We start from the raw sequence: 14,623 nt of genomic DNA, 5'->3' as shown, positions 1-14,623 counted from the left end.
ATAACCCAGCTTGGGCTAGATGACTGTGCAGTGCTGACCCTCCAGTACCTCCAGTCACGGGCACGCTGTTACACAGCTCGTTGCCTCCCTGAGTTACAGACCCTTGAAGACAGTAAGGAGCCTCAGATCATCCCCTTGGCCTCACCAAGCTCTGCTCTTCTGTGAGGCTGCAATCTGACAATGTTTCAGACTTTCAGGACCTGTTTGGCCCTTTCTCTCTTTCAGCCCCTCCTTGGGAGCAACAGCAGCAAACTTCCTGCTCCCAACATCCCCACCAGCGCAGACAGGGCCTCCTGCACTTTGCTGCTCCCTTGTCGTGGTTTAACCTCAGCCAGCAACTAGGACCACACAGCCAGTCACTCCGTCCCCCTAGCTGGGATTGGGGAGAGAAAATTGGAAAAGCAAAAGCGAGGAAAAACTTGTGGGTTCAGATAAAGACAGTTTAATAAGTAAAGCAAAAGCCACACACGCAAGCAAAGCAAAACAAGGCATTCATTCACCGCTTCCCATTAGCAGGCAGGTGTTCAGCCATCTCCAGGAGAGCAGGGCTCCATCACATGTAACAGTGACTTGGGAAGACAAAGACCATCATTCTGAATGTCCCTCCCTTTCCATCTTCTTCCCTCAGCTTTATATTCTGAGCATGATGTCATATGGTATGGAATATCCCTTTGGTCATTGGGATCAGCTGTCCCGGCTCTGTCTCCTCTCAACTTCTTGTGCCCTTGCAGTCTACTCACTGGTGGGTGGTGTGAAGAGCAGAAAAGGCCTTGACTGCTCAGCAACAACCAAAAACATCAGTGTACCATCAACCCCGCTCTCTTCCCAAATCCAAAACATACCCTCACACCATCTGCTACCAAGAAAGTTAACTCCATCCCAGCTGAAACCATGACATCCCTAAAATTCAGAAGCTCCACCATGCCAGGCTTGATGTTCCTGCCAGGGCCCATATGTAGAAATGCCATTTTTATTTCAGGGGCTGAGCTAACACTTGCAAAGCAGCCGAGGCCAGCAGATCCCGAGCTACACCCGTGGCAGCTGTTGGCTGTAGCTCTCCATGAGGTGCCAAGCGTGGTGGCTGGCAGGAGCACAGAAGGCCAGCCTGCTCTGGGAGAGGCCAGGCTTCCCACATATAGCATAAGCCAGGGGTCCTGGTTTGTTATGGACATGTTCCAGCCCTTCACATTTATTTGTGTGGGTGCAAACATGGATTTTTTCCTTTTATTTTTTAACACAGCTGAAAGATTAAATTGTAAAAAATTATGACCCATTTCATTATAACTTTGGGCACTTTGTTCCGTCATCTCCCTGTCTGCCCTGAGAGGAGTTTTTGAGGGGGTTTTTGTTGGTTTTTTTTTTTCCCCTCCCTGCTAGCTGTTGCTCACCATTACAGAAACTCCCAGGGCTGCCTGCCAAAATTTTGGTTAGAACCTGCAGGTCAGTGTTACTGTTTTATACCTGGTGGTCTTTGGGAAGCAGCGTGGAAGTCTGTAGTAAAGGTCAAGAATTGTTGTCATCCAGTTGGTAACACTACCAATTAAACTGCAAAAATTTGGCATTTTTGAGGGGCCAGGTTTTTTCCAATAAATAAATACTAACAAGATTTCTACACGTGGAAGAGATTAAATTCATGCTATGGTCACCAAGTGTATCAGTCTCACCTTTAACTATTCTGTTAAAAACTGAGCAACTGAAGGCTACTTCTAAATAACCCAGTGCCATGATGGTTAATCAGTCCAACCGTCGTTACCTGGGAGATACGCAGGTGGCTGTCGTAGTAGCTGTCACTCACAGCAGCACTAAATATAAACCACAGCATTAAAATAACAAATAGCAGAGGAAAGCTGGGCTGCAGAAGGATTATCCTGGCTCCCATCCCTACTGAAAACACTCCATGACCTTTTTCATGAAATGGTAGTCAAAGAAAACCACTTGGTTGCCTAGCAGTGCGCCTTCCCCTGGTGAAACTCTGGAAGGCAGTCTCTTCTCAAAAACACTCCTGCTAGAGATTTTTGCTTGTACCCTTAGCGCACATCTTTCTCTTGGAAGTTCATTCATTTCAGTATTCCTGAAGATGATGATCTTTTTTTGAAGACCGCGTGCTTCCACTACGGATGATAATGGCTTTCTCTGTGGTGTATGGTATAGCACTACCAGCCAAAATTATTTGTAATTTTTACTTTCAGTTTAACTTAGGTTTAATTGTCTCGATTTAAGCCTCTTGCACTAACACTAAGCTGCTTTTGTTTTTACTTTGGATCCAATAATTTTAATGTTTCCTCCATATGGCATTGGGTTTTTGAAGGAAAAAAACAAGGTCTGAGATGGAGTTATTTGAATGGATTTAAATTAGGAAAGTGAAACTAAAAAATGTAAATAGGAAATACCAGGCTAATGTGACATATATGTAGGGAATTCCTGTGTGATATAAACACATTCAAAAATTTGACAAAATTTGTCACATCTTATGTTCAGCCCTTCTGTATCTATGGTGGATTCTCTGTGCCTCCAGCAGCAGCTGGATAAGCAGCACGGCTACTCCTCTGGGGTGAATGCCAGAGAATCACAGTTATGAAATACATTTCAGTGATTCTAAACAATGAATTACACCTCCATGTCAAAAGTATTTTTGTCAAGCATAACTGAGCTGTGGGCTTATTCTGTGAGCGTGGTGTACTCAGCCCAGTTTCCTGTATAGTCACTTGGACTATTGGCACAGGGAGAACTACAGGTCTGCCGATCCAGTTTTTTAGTCCAATAGGTATATGGGTACATATTCTGTCTTTGAGACTATTCAACCGTTTGATAAATTGATAAAACCAATGTTGCTTTACCTGGAGTTTGAAATCTAGGTCCTCTTCCAGTTGTGGCTGTGTCCTGTGAGGCCAGGCTGGAGGCCTTCGCTCCCAAAGGTGGTACGTCAGAGATTATATTCCTGTTAGATCTGCAGGCTGAAATGTTCGTGAGACCACCCTGAACTCACTTCAGTTCAAAGACAGTAGGTAGCCAAGATCTCCTACTTAAACCAGCTGATTTCAACTAAAGGCCTTTGGGAGCAATCATTATGATCCTTTGTCTCAAGTCACCAGGCAATTCAGGAGGTCCTGCATGTAGCAGTAGGTCATTTATGACCAGAACTGATGCAAATCGACCTGAAAATAAATCTCTACATTGCTTTACTTAAAGCACAACTCTCTTTTCCCTGTAAAGAAGATGTGAGATACGGGAGGTGGCTAGCTGGCATGTTTCTGCCTCTGCTAGCATTCCTCTACTTGCATTTAAGTTGTAGTCCCTCTCCGTGGCTGGGCTTTAAGGTGGGAAGTTTTTCAGCCCTTGGCTGATCCAAAAGTTGTCCAAATTGTTAGAGAAAAATTTTCCTGCCATGTGATAGCTATTTGGTGATCTCTGTGAAATGACTGATGATTCTGGTCTAGTTGATGGCAGAAAATGTTTATATGTCATTAAAATCATTGTGACAACCACTGCTTTTCATGCCACATCAGTCATAAATCTGAAGGTTAAATGGAAAGTGTATCTCCACCATACTCCTGGAACATCAGTCACTGTGAGGTTACTGAGATGTGGGGGCTATGTGTACCTGTTGGGGGTGATCAGCATGGATGACAAAGTCAGCAGATCCTTCAATTCGGGATCTGGGACCGGCACTAAATTTACATTCGCCTTATCCACACGGTGGACATCTTCAGACAGCTCCTGGCTTGAATCTGCTGTGGCGTGTGGCACTGGGCAGAGATGAGTCAGTGAGGGGGCTATCTGGCATTTTTACCTCTCCAACCCAATGATATAAACACAAAAAAAAACCCAATTCTAATTTATTCAAAGAGAGGAAACAAAGATTTAGTCTTTAAAATCCTAGCCAAGACAGAACATGGCACGCAGAGGACTTCCATTCATTTGCAAGGGATTGCAGGTTTTCCCAGGGGCCGGAGCCCACTTCACCACCTGCGTGGAGTCTGAGGAGGTTCTGCTGCCAGTGGTCATGGTCTGTGCTTGAGGCCAGGGGTGTAATGGAATTTCGTCCCACTATTCATCTCATGAAAAGTCTCTATGTCTTGCTGGGGTGCACAGGTACCTGGATTACTTAAGGAAAGCAAAGCCATTTCACTTGGTGTTTCTTACATTGAAAACATTCAGGAAATCTTACCACACTCACCAAATCCTTTTGTTCTCTTTATAAAAATGAGATAATGACCTTATTGAGGTGCTGTGAGGCACTAGCCATTGGAAGTTTAATGGTCTTTGGAAAACTTTTATATTGGGATACACTGCTTTCTGACATGACAGAAAGCAGTGGCATCTAAATGATGTTTCAGAGACCATAAACAGAATAATATATTCAGAGTATGCACTGTATTCAGGACACGTACTCTTGCTTTCTTGATCTTGGCAAATTTGCTGGTTGACAAAATCTTACTGGAAATCAGTGAAAGCTCTATTTTCTGGTTTTCTTTTTCTACTTTTTTTTTCCTTTTGACATTATAGGATAATGTATTACATACAGTCTTTTATATAGGGACTTCAGAAATGTTAAAAAATTATGGAAAGTCTGTTAAAGTGGTAGGTAGGCAGGCTAGATCTAACTTCTCTAAAACTTTTTAAATGTTTCTTTCATTTATTATTATAGTGGAATGTAACTTCTGAAGCTAGCAGCAATCTAATCCAAATTGCTAGTACCACAGGGCTAAGTTATAAAAGACTTTTTAACTAAGGAGAAGTATGAGCTAAGTTGTACAAACCTTTCGTTTAGGATTAGATGAAAATTGGACACTCCTTAAATGTTGCCCCACAGACAGCTGTGCGGGGAAATTAATCATCAAATCTCACCAGCTTTATTCTAGATATTTTAGGAAGAAATTTTTCACTGTGAGGGTGCTGAGACACTGGAACAGGTTGCCCAGAGAAGCTGTGGATGCCCCATTCCTGGAAGTTTTCAAGGCCAGGCTGGATGGGGCTTTGAGCAACCTGCTCTAGAGGGAGGTGTCCCTGCCCATAGCAGGAGGGTTGGAACTCAATGATCCTTAAGATCCATTCCAACCCAAACCATTCTATGATTTTCCCCTCCAGTTTCCCAGTGCTGATTCACTTTGGCCACAACTGGTCTTTTGGAGCTGCACTGAAAGCCTGCCAAAGGTCTTTCTTTTCTTTCACACTGATTCAGGTGACACTTTTCAGAATCTGAAGGTTTCCCGGTCACCACTGCACTACCCTGGGCACGAGCATCATTGCCTACAAGTACAATAGTCTTCCCTACACACAAGTCACGCTTGCTCCCAAAGCGACGCCTCGGTGGCTGCCTTGTGCCAACTTCATATGCTGTGCCCTCCTGCACGGGGTTTCATAAGCTTCTTACAAACCACAGCATCATACGTCCAGGAGCTATACAGATGTAGAAAGTAGAGCTGAAAACCAACAGATACCATCAGCTGACAGATAGGCCATGGAAGAGAAACCTCCTGCACAGGCATGCTTGCAGAAGGAGTTTAATTTGTTTGCTATGGAAGTGTCTGAAGCTCCATTCAGAGATACCCAAACTCTTCTGTAAAGTACAACAGGGAGCTGGACTAGCAACAACAGGACTTAAAAAAAACCCAAAAAACAACAAAGCCCTTATTGGGTTTAGAAACAAATTCTAATTGGGATCAGAAACAATTTTTTTTATATGATTCGCAGTATAACTGCAATTTGGTACAAATACAATCCACCTTGGAAAAAAATGACTCTGTTCAACTTACCTTTTAGTAAATGTCATACAATATCTATACACAATTTTTTTCTTTTCATGTTGGCACTTCCCTACTGATACTTTACTTTGCCTAGTAGTTTGCTTGAAAACAAGAGTCAACCAGAGTTCAGCTCTCCGGTACACAGAGTGAGCTTTAAAGACAGCGATCTGTGGCAGGCACACAAACAAATAAACCCAAGAGTCTCTGCCTTTTAAACAAACTCTGTTTCCCTCCCCCTTTCCAGCCAGTAAACAGCTTCTGGCTGCAGATTTGGTCCTTTATAGAAGAGATTTTTAAGATGCCAGCTGACCTGTCCAGCAGCCTGGTAATCCTCAAATCATCTGCTCACCATGCTCATGTGGAGATGTCACCGAAGCAGCTTGTTGACAACCTTCTGTTGCATTAAAGATAAGTCTGTAAAACTGCCACTATCTTACTCAGTTCAACTTTACCACACGGTTGAATAAAACTTCCCCTTCTGACAAATTCAGAAAGACTGCTGAGAGAAGAAAACTGTATGGAAAAACTGCTTCTGGTTTCCAGTACGCTTTGGGTTAGATTAAATCAACATGGATCTGTATAACAGCTTGTGAACTCTTTTTAAAAAAATAAGAATTGACAAGTTATTATTTCTGAACTCTGGATGTCCTTTCCATGCACATTCTCATACAATGCATTTTAAACCATTTAAATATCATCTTTTATATTTGTACAGAGTTAAAATATTTTCATTAATAACAGGTTTGTGTCAGTTATTCTGTTTTTACTTTTTCACACAAAGTGATTATTTTATTCTCAAGTCTTAACAAGAACTCGTATAGCAAAAAGACAGCAATTTAGTGATCAAATACAAACTGTGGTATTATCAGCATCTATGAATCCTTCAATCAATTTTTGCGTTGAGTAATACATACTAATCTCAGCTAAACTGTTTTGTTATGTATACAGCATGCTCTGATCCCAAACAACTCCTTAATCCACTATTTTAATAACAGTCTATGGATTAAAGGATCTATACTGTACACTGACACAACGTATTGAGTTCAGGTTCTATAGATGAACATTTCTGTGATCCATTTTAATGGCATGCAAACCGTCGTGGTATTACGTTCTCGACAGCCTGCAGATTATCTGCTGGCTTTCAAAGCATCCTGCAGCAAAGAGAGTTTAATGAACCTCCATAAAGGTGAAAGCACTATCAAATATATGGGGAGAGGGGACTTTGAAATAAAAGCGTAGAGTACATAAATACCAACTAGTGTTTTTATATAATCAGCTGTAAGATACGCAGAATGTTTTGAGTTTCAAAATCTGTCAAAATAACAGCATTAAGAAAGCATCACTTTTCTCCCAGCATTATTTCCCTCTCACAGCTTGACAGTATTTCATGTGAGAAACCCATCATGATGGATTTATTTATTTATTTATTTATTATTTTAATAAATTTGCTCCAAACAGCTCCATGTCTGTTATATTCCTGCTTCTGAAGTATAGCACGGCCTGCCTCTTGTTAAGTAAAACCACCAGCACGCTGGCAGCAGAGGCTCTCCAGCACCCCATAAGGTAAGGAATTTTCCCACACACACACCTTCACCCGGCACCCATGCTAAATGTTTAAGGTTATTTTTCCCGAGATCTGCCTGTGGTCAGGGAAAGTTCACGCTCCTGCAGACGGCAGTTCAGGAAGGGGTTGTCATCACTGAGTCCCTCTCCTTGAGCATGGAAAGTGTCTAGAGGGATGAGCCCATCAGGTTGGAGTTGGTGCCCATGCACAGCACCACATCCTCCCCCAGGAGTGGCATTGGCACCACTGGCAGGCCCTGCTCTGGGGGAGAGTGCTGGGACTCCCCCTCCCCAGCAGCAGAGCGGACACATTAGCAAGCACAATGTGACACATGTAGGGGAGAGCATCTTGAACCACCCCCATGTGTCCTTCGTCACGAAGTGACTGGCTAATGTTCAGAAAACAGTCCCACTGCAGTCCAGTGGAAACATCTGCTCAATGTATGGCACCAAACAAACTGTGGGGATGCATAAGGAGTGAAGAAAAAAACCAATACTGAAACCACACCACTTCTTGTGACAGATCACCTGATCCTGCCTGGAGTACTGGCAAGCACATCTCTCTGCTTCAAACCTTCTTCAAACTCCGTCTCCCAGTTGTTTTCCCCTTTTTTTTCCCCCTCTAATTTCTCCTAGCCAGTGTATAGAGCACATAAGGAGTGTGCTGCTTCCCAGCATGGGAACATTTTTACTTTCCTGAATTCCAGTGACTCCACACAGACACTTCTTGGTAATCTTCTCCCAGAGTTGCACAGAATGTAACAGCATCCAAACTGGTTGACAACAAGCATTCAGTGTAATGTTCTCCTGGTGTCTGGAAACAGGCCTCCCATACTCGATACCATTTATCAACCATTTTCTTTGATTTATGGCTGGGCCTGTTCTCGTACCTCCCTGCAGCTTCACCTTAGCTTCTGGCCCTTCATTTTTTCCAGATCTTTCTCCCTTTTTTGACTTTCCTGTTCCACCTGTTGGTGATGCTCACCAACAGCTCACCTGGGGAAAGGAAAGGTTTGATTTCAAAGGTGGAGAACCAGGCTTGGACAAGCAATCTCTAACGAGCATCTCTGGTGAGGAGGTTGGGACAGGCAAGGGGTCTTTACCTTTCCTGAGGAGCTTCCCTGTAACCTGGGGAAGATCCGCATGCATAAGGCCGAGGATTTCCCCTGGTTCAATAGGATGCTGGTAGCAGGGGCTCTCTGCCCTGCTGGAGGAGGAAGCGGCTGCCCAAGCTGTGCTTTTGAGGTGGTTGAGAAAGGGGAGCTGGGGTGCTTCAGGCCCTTCAAGACTGCACAGAGAGGTTTTCTTGACAAAATTATCCTGTCTAGATATACCAGGGCTATTCAATCCATTTTCACCAAAATCTACTTTCCATCTCGCCTAATGCCGAGGCTCTGGATGGTGGATTTATGGTGGATTAAAACGCTATGCACTGCTGGGCCATGACCTACCCTGCAATTTTGTTAAACATAATGGTGCAATGAACAGACATTGGAAAATTCATTTTTCACCCATGAAAGCTATTCAGTGTTTGCTGGCTTATTTCTATTTGTATATCAATACAGTGTTGGTGGAGGTTCCCCAAGACTTTCTTTTTGCTGGAAAGCAGGTTCTTCCTTGGGGTCTCCTCCTCCTATGTGAGGAGCCAAATTGACCCAACAGCTGATCTCTGCATGTGGACACAGCGTTGGCTCTGTGTGGAGCAGCAAGCCAGGACAGTTCTCCCAGGGGGTAGGTGCACATGAGACAGCTAGGAGCTGCAGGCAACATCAGGCTGAGCACACGTGTCCCTGGCACCTGCTTCACCAGGGAGCCAGGTGCTACCACATACCTCACAGCCTCAGCATCCTCCTCAGGTGGAAGATGAGGGTCCTGCCTGGCACAGTAACACAGGGTCCATCCCAGCTTTCCAGACTACCAGTAAGAAATACAAGGTCTCAGGCAAGGAGGCTGACAGTACCATGGGCCCCATTTGGTGGCCTGCCTGTGGAAGCCTGGTGCCACTTGAGATGCTCCTGGTGCATCTTGAACAGATGCTGGGGCTCAAGAAGGGTCTGAGTCCTGTGACGTATCTGCTGTCTGGTGCAGATGTCTCACATGGGACTTAAGGGCTTATATTTAAGTAGCTGGATTGAGCTCTCCATAGATGTCACACCTAGTGTGATGTCCAGGCACTATTTATGGTAGCCTCGACCCAAGGAAGATTTTGCTGTCTTGGGCTGTGTCTACACTACCAGTAGGTCCAAAGCAGTAGTGTGGTTTCAAAGTGAAACCCATCACTGCACTTACTGTACCCTGGGTTGGTTCTTAAAGCATCTGTGAAGCTCAGGAATTGGATGCCTTTTGAAGGAAACTAAGCTAGAAGCTGTGCTCCGGTGCCTGATGGGGACACTAAGGTCTGGGGTCTAGGGCAGGAATAAGCTGCACCATCATGAGGTCTCCTAACACGGATGTGCCAATGGGAAATCACTCTTGCACCATCAGGAACTCCCAGAGCATCCTGAAAAAGTTCTTGTACAATATATGGGGCAAGTGTGCCTCCCTGTTAGCCTTTGACTACTTGTCCTCAGCACTTTGTGACTCCGCTACTCCTTCCCCACACATACACCTTTCTCCTGGCTCAAAATGCTTTCTCTTCCTTTCCTTGCCCTTGCTTAACTACCTATATTTTTATCACCTTTTCTATTATCTCCTTAACCCATTGTCCAGGCCAAGTCAATCCTATCACTCTTCCAGAAAAGCCCGTGAGGACCAGCCAAGGTCCCTTAGGAGATGTCACTGTGCTGTGAGGCTGAAGGCGGTTTCTTGGCGGCCAGATGATGCATGGCAGTGCTTTGGAGGTGCTAACTTCCTGGCTGCTGCTGGCTACTAGAGGGCCACATAAAACCGAAGGTGATGAAGGCCATGTTCTACAAGAGTCAGGATACCAGCTGGGTTAGGGGATGAGAGGTGGCCTGGCAGGTGTGCTCCTGTTCCAGGTGCTTGGAGAGATCTTCAGTGTCCCACCAACCCCTGGGACGGCCACGTGACAGTGTCTGGAGTGGAGCACGTCCTCTCACCATGCTCTTGCAGGGTTCCCAGGGAGGGATGGCTGGCACCGCAGCCTGCAAAGGGGCTTGGTGTGCCCTGCAGAAGGGGCTGGGGGTGCGGGGCTGCGCTCTGTGCTCACAGGGATGGCACCAGCAGGAACCAGGAGTGAGAGGCCTCCTGTGGCTGGTTTCAGGGTGGGCAGGGCTGTGCTGGCACGCATGGCAGGAGGAAGTTGTAGGATCATGTTCTCAGATTAATTCCTGTGTCTAGTTGCCACATGTTCAGCTAAAGGATTTATCCAGATGAGGTTTTGCAAGGGGACACAAAACCCAATAGAACTGACAGAAGTATTGTAATACTGAGTACCAGCCCCGACTGAGCTCAGCGACCCTTTTCTCCGTGTATCCTTCATGTACATATGGCCCCAGGGTCTTCGCCCCAAGGATACTGCCGTTATAATACTCACACCCTCGTAAGCACCTGGGTGCCTAACTCTGGAGGACGTCAGTGGGAGTTAGGCTCATAAATATCTTCAGGGCATCTTGGAAAATGTTGCACTGGCTTAATCCAATTCATGGAAAACACAGCATCTTTACAAGGCTTCCAATTTTAAAAGCACAAGACAGATGAACAGTATTTTTCCCAGAACATAGAAGGGAAAAGATGGTAATGAGATTTAATTGACCTCCCCGTGTTCCTATGATCATTTACACATGTCATTTGGAAATGAGCAGGCCGGGCTACCCTTGGCTTTCCGACACTGGTTTATGCAAAACCTACGCTCAGCTACTAGAACTGACAAAAGTGTGTTTGGACTTCGGCTGATCTGCTGTCACCACACTGTCCTGCCTCCATCTGACGTTGCAGCACTAAATGCCATTGCTGCAAAGGAGATCCACTGTTCGGGGGGTCTGCCCCTGGCTGGCTGTACCCCTGCTCTCTTCCTCCCCAAGCTGGCACAGGGAGCCACTGAGAGACAACAGCCAAGAGGGTCTGCCAGGGACCACACATCTCCTTTCTTCCTCGCTGCTGGATGGCCTCATTACAGCAAAGTGGGGAAGAAGAGCATTTTGTGCACCTGGGACTCTTGTAGTCAGAAAGGGAAAAGACAAGAGAGGTGACATAAAGGAAATCTCCTGTCCCTATAGAGGTAAAAGAGGGGCGGGAGACCAAGTCCCAGGCTCTCCTCCACCACCTTCTGCCATTAAGACTAGATATCAGGAAGAAATTCTTTACTGTGAGGGTGGTGAGGCACTGGGACAGGTTGCCCACAGAAGTCGTGGATGCCCCATTCCTGGAAGTTTTCAAGGCCAGGCTGGATGGGGCTTTGAGCAACCTGCTCTAGTGGGAGGTGTCCCTGCCCATGGCAGGGGGGGCTGGAACTCAATGATCTTTAAGGTCCCTTCCAATCCCAACCATTCTATGATTCTATGATTTCATCCCTCATGAGGAAGAGATCCCCACGGAGATAAGATTGGCAGGAGGAGAGGGCAAAGTGATGGGAGGGAAAAGGAAGAGCCTCTGCCACACACAGTTCACTGGACCTACGCTGAAAAGAGTTAATGCTATCATGCTGCTGGTGATACCAGGAAATCTTTCTTTGTTATCACGTTATGTCAGATTCAAGTGGTATCACCCATGACTAGCACGCAAGATTGCAGAGGGGAGGGGAGTTGAGCGCAGGTCACTTTCATGCTTCAGCACAGCTCTTCAAAACAGAATATTTCATTTTGCTAGGAGGGGAAACTCACACTCGCTGACACCGCTTCCCCAGTAAAGTGATGCTAAGCCACACTGGAAAATTTCTACGCAGCCCTCTGACAAAGAAAAGCAAATTGGGTGTCAGGGAAAGAAGAAAATTATATGGCAAAACTGAACGACACTAGAAAATAAAAAAGCTCTTCCACGAGGACCTGAGCTTGGTCTACAGGGATGTGAGCCCAGGCCTTCCAAGGAGCTGGGGCACTGGTTTGGGGTTTTACTATCCTTCTGTTTTTGTAAAAGTTGTTGAAACTGAGTGTCTTGGGGTTCTCTCTCTCATGACCAGACTTGGTCCAAAATGGGCAACGTGTTCAGCAGTTGTGGGAGGGTAGGGATGGGAGGTAACAGGACAGATCAGTGGCATGATTCAAGCTCCTGCCCTTCAGAAACCTAGCTGAAATATCCACACTATTGGAGGAGCTTGCTGGGATTATGCTTTGGGGCCACTCCAGCACATTTGAGCAACATGGCAAGGAAAAACATGTTCTCAGTCTAACTGTGGATGGAAGAAGCCGGGCAGAAGCTCTGTGCCATTTCAAGGACCCCTTCCTTTTCAATTTGGTTTCTCTCCAGCCCCCTCCCCTGCTACTTCATGTTACCTTTGGTTTTGACTCTTGTCCTGGTTTGAGTGACACAGGACTAATTTCTCTTCTAATGCTGGGGAAAGCTGAACTTTCAGAAGACTCTAGTGTCTGAATTTGTGAAAATACTTACTTTATAGCCAGCTATAGTACGTGGGTTTCAAGGTCTCAGTGTTTTTGAGCCTTCCCAGGTGTAGGGATGAGGAGGAGCGAGACCCGAGCATTTGATCCAAGCTGCCAACAGGATCATTTCATACCATGAATGTCACATTCAATATAAATTAGAAAGTTTGCTGAGGGGTTCTCTCTTTCCCTTGATGACTGTGATCCTGAGAACTTCTTGCCCCGGTGCCGGACCCCCGAGCCCTTCACTTCCTCCTGAAGCCGCAGGGCTGGCAGTGTCCCATATTTGCTGTCCCCTGCTGGGAGTGCACAGCTTCCTCCTGACAGCATTGGCTGAGTATAATCCTCATGTGTTTTATATTGGTATCAGGATCAATATTGGTTCTTTAGTGTTATTAATGTTAATTATTTAGTCTTATTCTATTAAATCTGTTTATATTTCAACGCTCTTGTTTCCTTGTTTTTCTCTGATTCCCTTTCCCGTGTGGGAATGGGTCATCAGGTGATGGAATAATTGTCTAAATAACAATAAATTATTGTGGGTTTCTCAGACCATAATAACTCCTTACCCTCCTCTGCAAGAATGAACCATTTCCATTTATGGCAGCTATTCCCACACAGAGATGTGCAGAGCAGAAACACGCTCTGCCAGAACCAACCCTTGAAGTTGGAGGCACCTGTGCCAAAATCCTCTGCTGCAGCAGCAGGCCAGGCCCACCGCTAAGGTTCAGCCAGCATTTCCCCAGGTGCACGCGGACTCCAGCAGCCTCACCACGCACACACCCCAGCTGAGCCAGTCTTGCCACAACGCTGTGCCATACCAAGGCGCACACCAGCACCCGGCCGGCTGAAGCTGCGCTACCACAGCGGCTGTCCCGGGAAGGGGAACACACGACACTGGCGTAGGTGATTTTGGCCGAGGAGCCGCCGACCCCCTCACGCGCACTACCCCCGGCGGCTTTCGGGCAGGCTGAGGCAGTTTAGCCCCAGGCCCGCTGGCTCGGAGGGGCCTGGAGGAGGAGCGGCGCCCTCCCCAGGGGAGCGGGGGAAGGGAATGGCCACCCAGACCCGCCGAGGCCTCCCTGACGCGCGGCAACCGACGCCCAACGGCCAGCCCCGGGCACGCGCGCCCCGCCTAACGGCCGGTACCGGCCACGGGGTGCACGCCCGCCCCCCCGATGACGCAATGCTCCTCTCCCTGCCCCGCCCGGCCCGGCTCAGGCACGTGGGGGGCGTGGCGCGGGGCACGCCTCCTCCCCCCTTCCGACCACTCAGAACGGCGGAAAGGAGGGGGGCGGTGGCGGGGAACGCCGGCCCCCCAGCCAATGGGCCGCGGGGGTGGGCGGGGCCGAGGCGGCGGTGATGGCGGCGGCGGCGGCGTGGGTCTTCTGGCGGGCTGGGCTGCGCCTGGGGAGGCGGAGACTGTGAGTGACGCGAGCGCCGCACGCGGAGGGGGGGGGGAGGCGGGACCAACGGACCCCCGGAGCCGCCCCTCCCCCCCCCCCCCCCCCCGCCCCGCTGGTAACAGCGCTTGGGGGTCTCCCCTTCTCCCCGCTCCCCCAGGCCGCGGCGGGGAGGAGCCCCGCAGGCGGAGCGGCGGAGCTGGTGTGGGCCCGGCGGGAGAGGCTGCGGGGACCGGGCAGGTCCGGGGCGCCTCCGCCGTGCGCCAGCGGCGGGGGGAAGCGGTGGCTCCCGGGGTCTGCCGCTGCCGCGCTGGGCGGCAGCCCGGGGGAGCCTCTGAAGGGCGAGCACCGGCCTTTCCTCCCCGGCCTCCCTGCCTCCGCCCGGTGCCTCCCCGTGAGGGGCGCAGATAGCGGC

The 14,623-nt window shown here is 47.8% G+C and overlaps 1 protein-coding gene across 2 annotated transcripts in view; it reads left to right on the top strand.

The window, feature by feature from the left end:
- The first annotated feature begins 14,151 nt into the window (after window positions 1–14,151).
- The window catches only part of CLYBL (citramalyl-CoA lyase), a 177,222-nt gene continuing 176,750 nt past the window's right edge, over window positions 14,152–14,623 (top strand). The window contains exon 1 of one of the 2 annotated variants that reach the window (XM_074150831.1): window positions 14,152–14,229. In XM_074150831.1, coding sequence (XP_074006932.1) covers window positions 14,168–14,229 — 62 coding nt within the window. In that variant the 5' untranslated portion in view covers window positions 14,152–14,167. The remainder of the gene's footprint in view (window positions 14,230–14,623) is intronic. The other variant, XM_074150823.1, reaches the window with a different exon arrangement.

The sequence above is a fragment of the Numenius arquata genome, chromosome 1 (assembly GCF_964106895.1).
Source record: "Numenius arquata chromosome 1, bNumArq3.hap1.1, whole genome shotgun sequence".
NCBI classification, from domain to species: domain Eukaryota; kingdom Metazoa; phylum Chordata; class Aves; order Charadriiformes; family Scolopacidae; genus Numenius; species Numenius arquata.
This window is presented reverse-complemented; position numbering and strand designations above follow the sequence as displayed.